Genomic DNA, 16,146 nt, shown 5'->3' with positions numbered 1-16,146 from the left:
CCCCCGGCCTCCTCCCTTCACGGCCTCCTCCCTTCACGGCCTCCTCCTTCCACCCCTCCGATCTGGCGCCGCCCAAACCCTAATGCTCCACCCCGGCCTATGCTCCGATGGAAGGGAAGGAGGAATGGCGAGGCGAGGAAAAGGCGGCGGCATGGCCCAGGGGGTCGGCCTCCTCCTTCCCTACGACTCTCTCCTCTGCCCCCAGCGCATAGTCGCGCCGCATGTCTCTTCCTCTCCCGCGTCCATCCCAGCGGCGGTGGCGACTTGCAAGCAATGGGCGAGTCCCTGTAGCCGTGGCCCGTGGCTAGGGTTTCGGGCACCAGCGCGGCTCTGGTGCACTCCGGCGGCTCCTCTTTGTCTCCTCCCTCGCCCCACGTGTGGCTCCGCCTCCCACTGGCCATGAGGTACAGCCTTGCAGGGGCGCATCGGACTGGGCCTCCTCCTTTTCCGGTGAGTACACCAAACTAAAGACCACAATGTGAAGGTTCTATGCTTGTAGGTTTTTTGTCTTCTTTGTTTGGAGATTTTGTTGGATTAGGACTACTATATTCCAAAGACTGGGGCCTTTTGTGCTCTTTGGTTTGGCTAGATTCCAAGTAATAGGAGTTTTTTTGGCTGGATGGTCTGGCTAGGTTCCAAAGATGGCACTTTTTTGGGGCCTTTTGTGCTACCTTGCTTGGAATCGATGGGAGATAGAAGGATTTAGCTAGGTTCCAAATATTGGAATCTTTTGAATCGGTGGTTTGACTAGGTTCCAAAAAAATGGACATATGTTGCTGCCTTGTTAGCTTTAGCTGGTTTGCATAAAGTGTGCCTTTGTTGTTTACAAGGGACTTGGTTCTGCTTAGATTCTTGAAGTCATTTAGTAATTAGGAGGCACTCTTATGATGTGGATTGGGATTAGTGTTTGGGATTATGGATGTGCTGCCAGGAAGGTGCGTAGAGTGAATTATGTGGGCTTTAGTTTGGTCTGGTCCAATTTCTTCCTTGGGTTAGGGTTAGGTTTGGATGCAATAAACTATGTGCCCTGTGGTTTAATTTGGTGCATTACAGTTTACATTGGGGATCAACGAAGTCGCATGGTTGGTTAAGTAGACGATGTGGGATCTATGCCTGCTCGAGTTATTTGGATTACGTCATGGTTGCAGTTGTTTGAATCAAAGTGTTGTTTTCAGGTGCTAGATTAATTTGGTCCTTGCTTACCCATATAATCACATGCCAGATAAGTCACATGGTTGATTAGAAAAAGAGCTTCGAGGGTCTACACTTATTGTGGTTGCAGTTCTGCGAATCAAAATGTTATTCTTGGTTATGCTAGATTAATTTGATTATCCAGTTGGCTCCCAATTTCCAGTTCCTGATTATATGAGGAATTGGTGTTTTACTGCTAACTATATTGTTTGGTTCTTCTATTTTCTGATTTTTTGCTTGATGTGTTTTCGATTGGGAGCTCTCCACTTGGAAGATACCTCCACGCCCAGCCACCTCTTCACCAGCATGTGCCAGTCAGCGCACGAGGCGGTGGAACTGGCAGCGCCGTCCAGCGGGAGCATGGAAACGGTGTAACCCTTGCTCGTTCGTGTGCGTGAAGTCGAGCACGACCACGTTGATGGGTGTTGTCGCCATCGACGACACAAGCGCAAGTCGCGGCTCATGCCGCTGCTCCGTTGGGGTCACCATCGTATGCGGTTCTTGTACTCGTGTTGTGTGTGCGCTCAGGTACTACATCTCAGGTTCCCCTCTCTCATAGATGTCCATATATACAGTTCTGATCTCCTTTTTTCTGCTGCTCCATATAGCGTACAACCGAGTCGTTGATGCGGTGAGAGCTCGGTGTCGTGTCCGCCGGCTGAGCAGCAAGCCGGAGCTGCAAGTCTCTAAACATGGTGGTGCTACTGTGAGGATCTCATGCCTCTCACTCCGTGTATCTCTCATCAGCCCGTTCCACTTTTTGCTAATCATTCATGCCGCTCATGATCACTAAGCCTTTTCTTGGTTTTGTAGTTATGGATTGTGATTAAGAATGATGACCCTACCATGAGATCATGAGATCTTTGCACCTGTATGTCTTACCTATTAGTCATTCTGCTAAATAGTAATTACTAAATAATTGTTTCTGATAAATAACGATGCCTTTCTTATACAGGTTTTTTGGTGCGTTTGTGCTCATCGGTGGGACGGTGCAAGGTGCAACTCCGACGCGGTTCCTTGCCGGTTGGACGGCATTCACGCGCAACCCCGGCGTGCACTGAGTACTGCCTCGGCTACAACCTCCCTCGGTGAGCTCCATCTTCCTCCTGCTTCTCTGCTTCGGCTACTGTATGGGACATGGCCATGGCTATATTGATCCATCCATCCATCCAGAAATAAGAGATGAAGCATCCACCGAGCTCTCTCAGAGCTCAGGCTGCTTCAGTTTGCTCTTCCCACTCTCACTTAGCTTCCCTCTCATGCATGTGCTCGGTTTGTTCCTCATGCAGGCAGGCTGGGTGGGCTCCTCGTTAGCGTCGGCTTTCTCTGCCTGCCACTCCTCTCTGATGGAGCGGACCTTTGGATGCTCCTGCGCCTCCGGCCATGGGCTAGGTAACTCTCTTTCTTTAATGTGCTCGTGGATGTAATAGGATTTTAGTGCAGATTGTCATGGGATAGCTAATTTTTTTTTAACCTTTCCTGGGCATTATAATTGAAAAGTAACCTAAATCCTTAATTTCATCGAGCTTGCTATCTAAAAAATGCTTAGCACTATTGCTAATATACCATCCTACGGGTGCTTAAAGATCTACTTAGGAATCAGCTGCATTTTCCAATAGGCCAGCTCCTAATCTACGGCTGTTTCGGCCGTTGGATCAAATATGTTTAGTACAGAGTAACCGCATCGAATAAATGTGTACAGAGCATACAGATTAAATATACTTTATAAATGAATATCGGGTAAGCAATGTCGGTTAGGTAATACTCCACTCTTGCCCACTGAAGGACAAGCTCACTCGTGGGCTACCGCTAGGTGAGCTAATTGACTCGGGGGTGTCTTTTCTCAAAAAAGAGAGGCTCAACCATGAGAGCATGAGATCTTTGCACCAGTATGTCTTACCTATTAGTCATTCTACTAAATAGTAATTACTAAATAATTATTTCTGATAAATAACGATGCCTTTCTTATACATGTTTTTTGGTGTGTTTGTGCTCGTCGGCGGGACGGTGCAAGGCGCAACTCCGACGCGGTTCCTTGCTGGTTGGACGGTGTTCACGCACAACGCTGGCGTGCACTAAGTACTGCCTCGGCTACAACCTCCCTCGTGAGCTCCATCTTCCTCCTGCTCCTCTGCTTCGGCTACTGTATGGGACATGGCCATGGCTATATTGATCCATCCATCCATCCATCCAGAAATAAGAATAGAAGCTCCTCAGGCCGCACCACAGCGATTTGGGATTCCTGGCCGTCGGATCGGGTGGCTTGATTGGATCTGGGCCGTCGGATCGACCCCTGTAACGACCTCGTCCGTCGGATAAAAAAAAGTTACTGTTGGAATGAATAGTTACTCCCGTTTCGTGCCATCGCTCGTAAATAGCCTGCCCCACCGGGGGCATTCTCGTCATTTCGCTTTGTCTGTGGCGGTGGCGTTCGTGCTAGGGTGATGATGATTAGTTGTGGCTGGAATAAGTGTGCCTTTGAGCAATCAAGGCACCTATGGGTATCAAGTTGGATCCTCCCTGTTGTCTCTAGAATCCTTTTTGATCCTATGATACCTATTGATCTGTCCTTGGATGGTCATTCTTGTTGAGTGATAACCAACGCAGCTCCATTGTATAAACAGATTGATCTGGTGATAAGAGATGATGGGGGTAGGTTATATGATCGAGAAAAGGCGAATCTGAGCCCACTATGCAATAAAACTGCAGCTACCTCCCCTAATGTGTGTAGTATTGAAGGCAAAAGAGAACTTTTAATGTCTTGCTACTTTAAAATTCCAAAAAGGTGCATTCTTCCTTTGCTGGTTACTTAACCATGATTTTTTGTTTTGCTTTGGTTCTGGTTGAGATACTAAAGGTTTTTTATGTATGAAAATAATAGAAACTTGTAGTTTTGTATGCCTCACATGTAGCTTAGGATCCAGTGTTGTAATGTTTTGCCTGAGTAAAAATAACTCTAATCAATAATAGTGGTTCTACCTTCTGATTTGAACTGGGAGAGGGCCACTCATTCTTGATCTTAAGGTGACCCCATTTTTCTATGCCTCATGCTCATGCTGCTCTATGTTCCCTTTTAAAGATTCTTGCTTGCATTTTGGGTTGGTTTTCTGCTCTATGTTTCCTTTTAGCATTTCTTTCCGCTGTTGCTGCATTCCCTTTTTTGTATATTACATGTTCTTTCTATATCTCATTCTGCATGTAACATAACTAAATAATACATTGAGATGAAAGGTTATATCTGATATCATTGAGAGGAGCATGCCAACATCCCTACCTCCCTCTTCAACTCCCACCCAACACAATTGTGGTGAGCTCCCCCTCTCATCTACCTACTATTTGTACCTTAGGTTTTGGATGCATACAAATTGTGTATGCCATGACTGAAACTCAAGCAACAAATTGTGTGTGTGTGTGTGTGCGCGTGTGCACATGCACATCACGTTTTTGTTTAATTTTGGATGGCTCAAACCGGCTGGAGCCAACTTTGTGTGCGTGTGAGTGCACATCCATTGCATGTAAAAATCTTGTTTTTTCCAAACTCTTCTACTGTCGGATGTGTAGATAAATTGCTTATCTGGGCAGTTGTAGTACTCCATGCCATTGTCAAGGATCTACACTCTCATCACACTAAATGTAGTTCACTAATAAGGTAAGTTTTGCCTTCTCTCTCGCTAATCAATTTTCTCTTGGCTATTCTTTCTTTGCAGATGATCATATTTTGTGTATTTTCACTATGTATTCTTGTATCTATATATGTTGAGCAAATTGTTTCCTCTATGACCATGATTCTATATGATTACTGAGGTCTCTAACCTTATCTTCTTTTCTAATTAGAACATGATACTAATCTGATGTATCTCCTATTTGCGATGACTATTAAATATGGAGTTTTAGTGTTGTCTAATGAAGCAGTCAAGTATGCAATCTGAGCAGAATATCATTAAAAGGTCATTGACCCAACAAATTGAACTTAATCTGAACCTCCCCTGTTCCTGCTAAATATCCCTATTTTTCTAAACTTAACAAAGAACAACACCATATATTAGATCAGCACACAAGTGAACCTGAAAGCATTTTATTCAGTCTTGGTACCCTTAGTGTAAAATTATTCCTTACTGGTTGGGGATTTGGAGGTGCAGTATGTGGTTGGCGAAGGATTTTTTTTCTCCTAGGCTCCACACATTCTCTTCCATCTAAAACAACCGATGCGGTCAAGTGGTGTAGTAGTTGATGGTCGAGAGCTAAAATCAGGGCACTGTTTTGTTTTAGGATTTGTGTAATCTTTAGATCCACCTTTACCATCACAATTATTTGCCTGAGCTCTGGTGATTAATCCCAAGGATTACTCCACCAAATAACATTACCGAGGTATCACTGTGTGCCTGGCTGTTTATTCATGTGTAGTACTACAGTGTGTGGCCTTCTCTGTTTTGCCAAATGCTAGTACTTGCGTTGTGACCCTTGATGTAATGTCTGTCAACCTGTAACCCTTTGGAACATGACCTGTTGCCTATTGGTATTACTGATATAAAAGAGATACTAACCCTTTGAAACATGACCTGTTGCCTATTGGTATTACTGATATAAAAGAGATACTTTGTTTGTGCTGATGCAGGAGGGCAGCAGCCTCGACGCGGCGATCATGTCGCTCCTTAGCATGGAGATGTAGTGCCACCTGGCCGGCAGAAGGAAGTCCGCCGATCGTCGAGATCTGCTTCAAGGACGGCGCCTGGAAGAAGCTCAATGACCAGATCATCATCCTCTCCAAGAGGAGGGGTCAGTTCAAGCAGGTACAACTAGCTCACCATTGCTAGCTCTTCCTCCCACTTTCTTCTTTGACTGTGTCAAACTTGAGCCTGTAGCTACTATTCAGATATCGTGTCAGTTTTATTCTTTATGCCATAAGGATTTGCCATTCAGAGAAGCTAGATTGTTTTCTGGAAGGAAGAAACTGGAGTTTATGTAGTAGAAATATGTTAGCTGGCTATGTGTGAAGGAAGTAGGTCTCAAATATGTCCCGTTTAGCTTGATGCCTTTATGCAATGGATGTTTGTCGCATCTGTGAGGGGTCGAAGACATGCCCTTCTCATACCCGACGCTGATGGCATGCTGTTCCTTATTCTGTGATTTGCCTTTTCTCAATTTGGTGCACTACTAAAATGTTTACTGTTCGTGGCTATGCTTCTCATGCTTTCCCAAACAAGCTATTGCTACTTACAATTCCGAGAGTAGTAGATGCATGACGTGATCAGAGTTCTTTACTTACAATATATATAATGTTTGGTTGGTCTATTCACTATTTACTTATATCTTGACGTTGCCGTTGGTCCTCCTCTTGACGCCGTTCTTTAGGTAATCTTCCCCTTCCCTCTTCACCTATTCTCTTTGATTGTTTCTTACGTTTCTGCCTGTCTCACAGCTGGATCGGTGGCGCGGCGGAGGAGCTGTCTTCTGAGTTGACCAGAGAGGGAGCACACAAGAGAGGCTTCTGAGATGGCCAAGGTAGTTCTTTGATTCCTTGTTTGCCTTTTCGTTTGTGGTCTGTTGTACGGGTGCTGATCCAGTATTGTGTTGTTTTCATGGATCTATTTAGGGTTTACTGATCGATCCATCCTGATTGGGATCTGTTCGTGGTTCTGGTTGACTGGCTGGTGCGTCGTGCCATTGCTGGTGCTTGAGGTTGTCTCGCTGGTTTCCTTGCAGTATCGTCGATCTGTGCATCCAGGCACCCCAAGCTTTTCCTCGCGCGATGGCATCAGGCGCACGGAGGGAGCTCTTCTCCGTCGATGTGGTGAACAACGACTGTGATCTCCGTTCCACGGCGTCACCGGCTAGCAAGGTAGACCCCGTTTGCTTGGTTGACTCTAAAGCATGCCTGCGCTAGATTTGTTCGAGATTTATGCAATTGGACCTGTCGTTGATCTATGACAGGGATAGCATATTTTTGTCATGTGATTTGTAGTAGAATAGTCCTGTTAACTCTGTCGATGCTTGGTGTGCTGTCCACTGTGTATCAGATTGTTTAGACCCCGTGAATAGCCATTTATATCCTGTCCATACTTGTTCTATGATTTGCCGTGTATTATGCCGTTTGGCTTCTGCAGTTTACCTTCTTGCCTTTGCTAATTGTAGTCAACACACAACACGATTGTAGAGTGGTAAGTCCAGGCACCCCAAGCCTGTCCACGGTGCCACAAATGAACAAGGTACACACGAGCTGTCGGTCTCTTATAAATTCCGTACTTCTGTAGCGTCAATCTAGGGTTTATCTTAGTGAATCTTACTGTTCTTCGGGCCGTGTATAAAAATGCTGCTCGATTATCAGTAGTAGCTGCAGGTCTATTGTTGCGAGTCTCCTGGTCCAGTATAACACCCTTTTCAGAGATAATACTCCAGATCTATTGACTATGATTTACTTGTGATATTAATTCTTATTTAGTATGAATATTCACCTAATGAATTTATTAAACGATCTAAATACCACCTATTCATAGATTAACTTGTGCCACCGTTGATTTTTTTACTTATTGTGTCATTCTTATTTTTGAGGCTAGCCTGGCACATTCTGTTTCCAAATATATTATATTAATCGTTTGGCGTCTCATTAACTGACGAGATAGTCAGGCCAAAGGTTGTGCTTAGTGTCGTTCTTGGTAACGTTGGTCTGCTTGATGCAAAATACAAGCACTACAGGAACTACATCGGTGCAATCGTCTTTTTCTGGCCGTTCCTGGCACTGTTTAATTAGTCACCTTCCCTCTCTTGCACTTAACATTGTTTAATTAGACTTCTCACTATGATTATCCAGGACTGCTTGGCCTCTTGTTCTGATTAGCCTATCATTAAAGTTGGAAACACCAGAATTGATGCTTGCGCATGAGTGCGTACAAGCTGTCCGTGGGATTTTCTTCTTTGCAAACTCGATTGGTTGTTCATACGGTTTCCTAGGCTATTGTTCTTTGTACAATACATGAAGTGATCTTCTCATGTGTGTGACTTAGTCTGATTATTAGGCTTCAAAATTTCTGCTGGTTTATCTTATAATTCATGGTAGCATTTGATTTTTTTTATCAATTACCATGTCTCAGTTGTAGAACAGGACAGTAAGAGTCTAATAAAACTCTTGCACAACAAAGATTGCCATCCTTTAGTTACCCAGACCTTTGTTTTCGTGGTATAAAACCAACTGTTGTCAACTTTTTCTTTTTGAAACGGACTGCTGTCAACTTTAGTACTCTGGAAAATCATATAACTATTTTGAAATTTCCCATGACACAGGCCGAGACAAGCATCGTAAGGATCCAGTTAGAATGATGACTGATATCCTGTTAGAGCATCTTGGGCTTCACAAGGCCATCTGAGACTCGGGCTCACGATGAGGTGCATGGAGAACTCCAAAAACACTATAGTGAAGGATCTAAACTATGACAGGCTGAGCAGAATGCAGAAAGACTTTTGCTTATCTGAGACTCGGGATCGATGAGGCATTTGACATGATAAACAAGTGCCAAAGGTTACTTGGATGATCTAAGATACATGAGCTCCTTCTCAGATCAGCTTCATAATGTGATAACACATGGCTTTCCTCCTACCCGTGCCGTGGATACATTGAAAAACGTGACCCTTATGAATATTGAAGTGGTGGCACATAACCTTAAGAGCAGAAGCAATCATCTGTAGAAGAGGCTGCATGCCATAAAAAGATAGTCTTTAGGCGCAACAGCATGAGGTGTTTGCACCAGTTGACTTATTCACACCAAGGCCATGGCATTGATCATCTATGGACATCACAGATCACCTATTCTAACTCTGGCAAGTACGAGATGATATATGATGCCACCAGCTCCTGTGATGTACCGTGTAAACTATTGTGTGATCTCCTTCTTCTTTTGTGAACACGTCCCCTTTGGCACGTCTATTCATACTTTTGCACTCAATATTTATGTGTATGAACATTGCATCCTTTAATTTACCCTGTATATGAGTATCCATGGATGATGTCTTGCTTCGATTACATATGAATGTTTCTTCTTTCTTTTATTTTGTTATCCTGATTGAATACGTACGCTAAGCCTAACTTGCTACTAACTTTACCATTACTTGCTTGGGCACATCGTTGGGACCGGCACCCTCGCGCCAAGCCGCGTTGCCGATCTAGTCTCTCATGAATGGAGCTTTGATCCTTTTATCCTGGAGACTGGCAGTGCAACTGCCGTAGCTATGATCACTGAGGCAGCAGTTAATAGGTCGCCGGTTGCATCGCTAGTGGAAGAAACAAAGCGTTTGCTGGGTCTAGGACGTGAGCATGGGATAGCACATGTTAGGAGAGATGGGAATCAGGTGAGCCATGAACTTGCTAGATGGGTAGGGCGCCATGCACAGCCGTTTGGCTCCGCCATGCACCTGTGGAAACTAGCCCTTTGTGTAACCTTGAATGTGACAACCCTGATTGATGAATGAGAAGTTCTATTTTCGTAAACGAGAAATCTAATGACCATTCGACTGGTGGTTAGCGAGATATCCGGACGATGCGTTTAGCGAGAGAATCCGGTGTCTGCCACTCTGCCTTTCCTTTCCGATTTTAATTCTCGCAAAAAAAGAGCAACCGGGAGTCGAACCAGCGACCTGATGGTAGAATCCTGGTGCTAACAGCCACCAGGACACGGCATGTGTTGCGATTTGGTTGGCATGAGTTTTCTTGAAATCATCATCGGAAGTACTCTGGATTGTTCTCTATCAAAAGACAATGAGTGTACCTTTTTACTACTATATGAGAAAAGAAATGAAAAAAAATTCTTGTTCTTTTTCTTTGGATTTCTCCAATAACTCATGTACAATCATCATGATATCTAGTTTCATGAGTCTCAAGTTGATAACACCCTATTAATTTTCATGCGGGGGTGGGGGTGAGGGGGGAGTTGATGAAACATCCACTCGGTAACTTTTTGTGTGAACAACATGGTAACTCACACATCATAGACATGATAACTCGTATATCACAGATCTGATAACTTATATAACTTAGTCCTGATAACTTTGGCGTAGGGGTGGGTGTTGATGAAACATCCCCCAGGAACTTTTTGGTGTGAATAGCATGATAACTCATACATCGGAGACCTAATAATTTATGCAACCCGGTCTTGATAACTTTTTGGCCAATAGAGGTGATGAAATATACTCCGATAACTTTTATGTGAATATATGTATGTCATTTACATCCCCGGCGTATTGAGGCCGCTTGAAGGCCCCGCTCACCCGAAGTGATTTATAAAAATTCTTCTTTCTATCATGGTAACTCACACATAGCTGACCTGATAACTTATGTGCATAGGTCTTGATCAATTTGGCGACCGGGTGGAGGGAGGCACGTTGATGAAGTACCCCTTGGTTATTTTTTGTGCGAATAGCTTGATAACTCACACATCGCAGGTCTGATAATTTTGGGAGAAAAAGATGTTGAAAACAAATCTTGATGCTATTAGTTTCCATATTGTAGTTTCGACCTTGTAGTTTTATAGCCTAAAAAAATCATGATAAAGCTGATAATTGAACTCAAGACTTCAATATTGAGATCTTAACCTACTAGCCAAGTCACCCACTACTTGGCTCCTGACAAGTTCAAATAAAATACCACTTTTTTTACCATCTGAGGTGAACAAATTGTTAAAATATACCCCTGGTAGATTTCTGTGTAAATAAGATGATAACTTACGTACAATTAACCTGATAACTTACATATAAACGCATTGATAACTTTTCACCTTGGGCGAAAAGTTCTAGAAATATGCCCTGATAACCTAGTGCAAATAGCATGGTAATTTACGCACCAGACAACCGGTAACTTACATACAACACATTTGATAACTCTTTACCCATGTGAAAAACGTTACTGAAACATGTCCCGATAACTTTTTGTTGTCAAAACATACCCCAGTGTGAAGTTACCACTACCCCATGCTAAAGTTATCGTGCTTCTCATCGTATAGTCATTAACCTTCTCATATTATAGTTATCAGGCTTATCATAGTATAGTTATCATGTTGCTTAAGTCATAGTTATCACGCTGGTCATGCCAAAGTTACCAAGCAAAAACAGTTATTATCGCTGATATGACAAAAAAAAGAAAGGTTAAAATAACCTTGTTTATATTTGATAGACAACAACTAAGGGTGGCTTAGTTGGTTATTGGGCTCAAACTCTAGTGAATAGACCTGGGTTCAAGTCCCCTTTCCAGCACTTTTATTTTCTTATCATATTGTGTAGCCAAAAAACCAGAAAAACCACTAGCCTTTCTTATCATATTGTGTAGCCAAAAAACCAGAAAAACAACTAGCGATTTACTATTGCCGTATACGATTTTCGAGAGAAGAAGAAAAATCGGTGGAATCGTGCGTGCGGGTCGCGAGAGGAAGCTGGGTTACGGTCGTGCGGATCTGTCGCTAACGACCAGTCGACTGGTCGTTAGCAGAGTCCTTTCGTAAAAGAAAAAAAATACCTTTCTCAATCCTGATCTTTGCCTTATCTATACCTATTTAAAAAAACGCATTTTGACCCTTAATCTGGTGAGTTTTCTTCCCAGCAATAACATGTGCGACGTAGCGGTAAGAGCATCTCCAACAGGCGCCCAACACGCGGCGCGCAAAATTCTGGTTTGCGGTGCGCGCAACGTCAGTTTTGACGCGGGGCGCAGCGCTAGCTCCAGCAGCCGCGCCAAAATGCAGCGCGCGCGCACAGCTCCAGCGGTGCGCCAAAATGCAGCGCGCGCGAGCAGCCGCGCATCCACATTTGTTGCATTTTTAAAACACAGACATGGCATAATTGGGCTTGCAAAATCCCAAAAGCTCTCTTCACATCTTTTCTAGCCGTCGTGTGAGCATTTTGGAAATCAAGATATTTCTTATCTTCCGATTTTTTCAACGGCTTCACAAATGTTGACCACTTTGGGTAGTTGCCATCCGCAAGATAGTAGCCATGGTTGTATGTACGACCATTAACTACAAACTGCACCGGTGGTAGTTCATCATTTGCAATCTTACTCATCAGTGGTGACCGATTGACAATGTTGATGTCATTCAAAGATTCAGGCATTCCAAAAAAAGCATGCCAAATCCAAGTCTCGTGATCGGTCACCGCTTCAAGGATTATAGTATAACCTTTTTTTGTCCGTGAATTGTCTATGCCATGCCTTTGGACAATTCTTTCAACTCCAATGCATGCAATCTATTGAGCCTAGCATATCTGGGAACCCGCGAGCTTTGTTCATCTCCAATAGCCTTGCGACATCTTCAGCATTGGGAGTTCTCAAGTACTCCGGGCTAAACACTTGCACAATTCCGACTGCGAAGCGCTTGACACACATGATGGCTTGGCTCTCACCCATGGCCAAGTGGTCATCAACGAGATCAGCCGAAATACCGTATGCCAACATACGCAAAGCGGCTGTCACCTTCTGAAAGGTGCTATGCCCGAGCTCTCCGGCGGCATTCCTCCTCTGCTGAAAAAACCGGTCATGGCTCGCTAGTTTCTCTGCAATGCGCCTGAACAACTCGGTGCTCATCCTAAACCGGCGACGAAAGTAGGACTCGGGGTATGTGGGATTCTCCACAAAATAGTGCCTCATCAATCTATTGTGGGCATCAATCCTATCCCTCCAAATTTTTTGCCGACCCATAACCGAACCACCGTGCTTCGGTTTTTTATTGATGTGCATAACTAGGATCATTGCAAGATCCTTCTCCTCTTCCATATCAAATTCTTCTTCAGAAGAGTTATAGCCTGAACTCATCTAAAATGTTCAAAACTAGGCTATAAACAACATGCATCAAATTTCATGCAAAAAAGTTGAAGTTGGAAGCAATACATACCTTGCGGGCGCCAAAGCGGCGGTGGGCAGCCGGGGGTTGTTCGTCGGAGACTGCCTCGCGCGACGGCGGCGCTGACAAGAGAGAGAGGGGGAAGCCGCGCCCGCGCGGCAAGATACCGGGGAAGCGCAGGAACGGTCGCCGGAAAAAATGGGGTGCCACGGGGCGGCGGTGGCGGCGCGGCTGGATGGGTTGGTGGAGTGAGAGCGAGCGCTCAAGAGTGCAGCGCGCGGGAGCGGGCGCAGCAAATAAGCGGCGCGATATGGCATTTCCGTCCGCACGCTGAATTACATATGCCGCGCTCGCGATTTTTGCGTGTCCGCTAGAGCGCCGGGAACGGTAGCGCGCGCTAAAACCACTACTTTTTTAACGCGGCGCGTTTATAGCGCGCGTGTTGAAGATGCTCTAAGGACAAGTAATACTAGCATGTGCCGCAAACGAATAGACGGCTGGCCGGATGAACTCTCTATCTTTCTCTACTTCTCCACAAGTTGTATCTGAAGTTCTGAACTCTGTGCGTTCCTGAGTAATATCTCTGGGTTCCTATCAGGAATTCATGCTGTCCTGCCAGGCCCATTAGTCGATGACGCAAACGATGAATGAAGTTCTTCCGTCTTCTGGCGTTGACTAACTTGTACTAGGTGACAGGATTTTGTATTTGAATCCACTCTCTTTCTGTGTGTGCGAGGGAGAGAACCCCGTCAGTCAACCTCTGCTCATAAGTCAAAGTGCACGGGGAGACGGGAGGAAAAGTCTACGCCTCCGGTGTCCCTGAGGACTTTGTCAAACTGTATGATTCATTCACTACACTGGGCCATGCGCATGACTTGGGCCGGCCAGACCGAGATAGCAGAGCACGACTGGAGACCGAAGCGGAAGCTCCCCAGGGCGCGCGGGCATATGCCATGACGCAGATACCGTTTACAAGTCCGAGCACGCTACACAGCAATCAGTATCGTCAACTTTACCTGTCGAATCAATCAGTCTCCTGCCATCGTTATCACCATCTTCCCGCTGAGCCATTTATTAGAAGTACTACAGGAATGATTATTAACCCTTGTCTGACCAATGTCATAAACTCGTAATGCAGGAAGCAAGAAGTCGTTGAGAGCTCGGGCATGTCAGGCATGTCGGCGGCTGTCACTGCAACTGGTAAGATCCATACACCTGCACCTCACAGAATGAGTAGATTTTAACTGTCTAGTCCTTGATCAATTTTTCATCAGCTAACTCGTTCTTGTCTCGGTTCATCCAGTATCGGCGGTCTGTGCGACCGTGGCAGTGTTCATAACGATGGCCGTGATCAGGCGATGCCGCCACGTGAGGAAGAAAATGCACAAGAAGATCGTGACCAAGATCATGGACGAGATCAGCAGAAGGAACCGGGACCGGAGAGCGGCTCCGGACGACGGCGCCGCCGTGGACGACGTGGTCATCGAGATAGGCCCCGTGGAGAAGTTTCTGCACGAGATACTCAACGAGAAGCCGATGCGGTTCAGCTCCGAGCAGCTGGCGTCGTGCACCAGGAACTACTCCACCGAGCTCGGCTCCGGCGGCTTCGGGGTGGTCTACAAGGGGGAGCTCCCCAACGGGCTGCCCGTGGCGGTGAAGGTGCTCAAGGTGTCCATGAACAAGAAGGTTCAGGAAGGGTTCATGGCGGAGATCGGCACCATCGGCCGGACCTACCACGTGCACCTCGTCAGGCTCTACGGCTTCTGCTTCGACCCGGACACCAAGGCGCTTGTCTATGAGTACCTGGAGAATGGCTCGCTGGAGAAGTACCTCTACCACCATGGGGAAGGAGACGGCGACAGCGACGGCGGGGAGGAGAGGAGGGAAAGGCTCGATTGGCGGACACTGCACAGCATCGCCGTCGGCACCGCGAAGGGTATCCGGTACCTGCATGAGGAGTGCCAGCACAGGATCGTCCACTACGATATCAAGCCGCCCAACATCCTCCTCACCGCCGACTTCACGCCCAAGGTGGCCGACTTCGGGCTGGCCCGGCTGGGCGAGCGCGAGAACACGCACATGTCGTCGCTGACGGGCGGTGGGCGCGGGACGCCGGGCTATGCGGCGCCGGAGCTCTGGATGGCACTGCCGACGACGGAGAAGTGCGACGTGTACAGCTTCGGCATGGTGCTGTTCGAGATCCTGGGGCGGCGCCGGAACTACGACGCCCAGCTGGAGGACGAGAGCCGGGAGTGGTTCCCCAAGTGGGTGTGGGACAAGTACGAGCAGGGGGACATGGAGTGCATTGTCTCCGCGGCCGCCGGCGTCGGGGAGGCGGACCGGGAGAAGGCGGAGACCATGTGCAAGGTGGCGCTGTGGTGCGTGCAGTTCCAGCCTTCGGCGCGGCCGACGATGAGCAGCGTGGTGCGGATGCTGGAGGGGGAGATGGCCATCGTGCCGCCGGTGAACCCGTTCCACTATGTGTCGGGCGGTGGCAGCTCCAGCGGCTGGGCGTTGTCGAGTGGCACCGGCACCGGCGCCGGCACGTATACGAGCAGCAGCCGGGACACGGGGAGGGACAGGGAGGTCTCGGCAGCAAGTGCTCCTGCTCCTAAGCCGAGTGATGCAATGGTGACGGATGCCAAGTCCATTGATCCAGTGACGGCATAGGGTGAAGCTCCACACGGAGTCTTCTGTTTCCAGTTTAAGTAGGAAATGTTTTTTCTAGCAAAAAAAAAGTCAGGAATGTTTTTGTAAGAGTGAAGTGCATCATAGGTCCTCGAACTATTTCAGAGGTGTCACGTAGGTCCTCGAACTATGAAAATTGTCATCCAGGTCCTCAAAGTGCAATATGTGTGTTATCCCGGTCCTCAAACTATTTCAAAGGTGTCACGTAGGTCCTTGAACTATTTCAGAGGTGTCACATATATACACACTTATTACACTTCTAGGGTTTTCGAGGACTTGGATGACGCTTTTCATAGTTTGAGGACCTATGTGACACCATTAAAATAGTTTGAGGACCTACGATGCACTTCACTCGTTTTGTAAATTAGCATTATTGACTTATGATTTTTCAGGAGAATGTTTTTTTAAGAAAAGAAAGGCTTCCCCTTCCGATTTCCATTAGGGATTAGGACTG

General features: G+C 46.2%; 1 protein-coding gene and 1 long non-coding RNA gene across 2 annotated transcripts; both read left to right on the top strand.

Annotated features, from left to right (window-relative positions):
- The first annotated feature begins 6,652 nt into the window (after nt 1–6,652).
- On the top strand, nt 6,653–8,560 carry LOC119368547. The gene is made up of 3 exons (XR_005176673.1): nt 6,653–6,693; nt 6,785–7,030; nt 8,470–8,560. It is a non-coding gene; the product is annotated as an uncharacterized LOC119368547 (long non-coding RNA).
- A 5,504-nt stretch (nt 8,561–14,064) lies between these two features.
- Nucleotides 14,065–15,750, top strand: LOC119368546 (G-type lectin S-receptor-like serine/threonine-protein kinase SD2-5). The gene is made up of 2 exons (XM_037633779.1): nt 14,065–14,204; nt 14,308–15,750. The coding sequence occupies exons 1-2, from the start codon at nt 14,171–14,173 to the stop codon at nt 15,672–15,674; spliced, it is 1,401 nt and encodes a 466-aa protein (XP_037489676.1). The 5' UTR covers nt 14,065–14,170; the 3' UTR covers nt 15,675–15,750.
- Nucleotides 15,751–16,146: the final 396 nt, after the last annotated feature.

This window comes from Triticum dicoccoides, chromosome 2B, assembly GCF_002162155.2.
Source record: "Triticum dicoccoides isolate Atlit2015 ecotype Zavitan chromosome 2B, WEW_v2.0, whole genome shotgun sequence".
Lineage (NCBI taxonomy): Eukaryota > Viridiplantae > Streptophyta > Magnoliopsida > Poales > Poaceae > Triticum > Triticum dicoccoides.
Note: the sequence above shows the minus strand (reverse complement) of the source record. Positions and strands in the feature narration are given on the sequence as shown.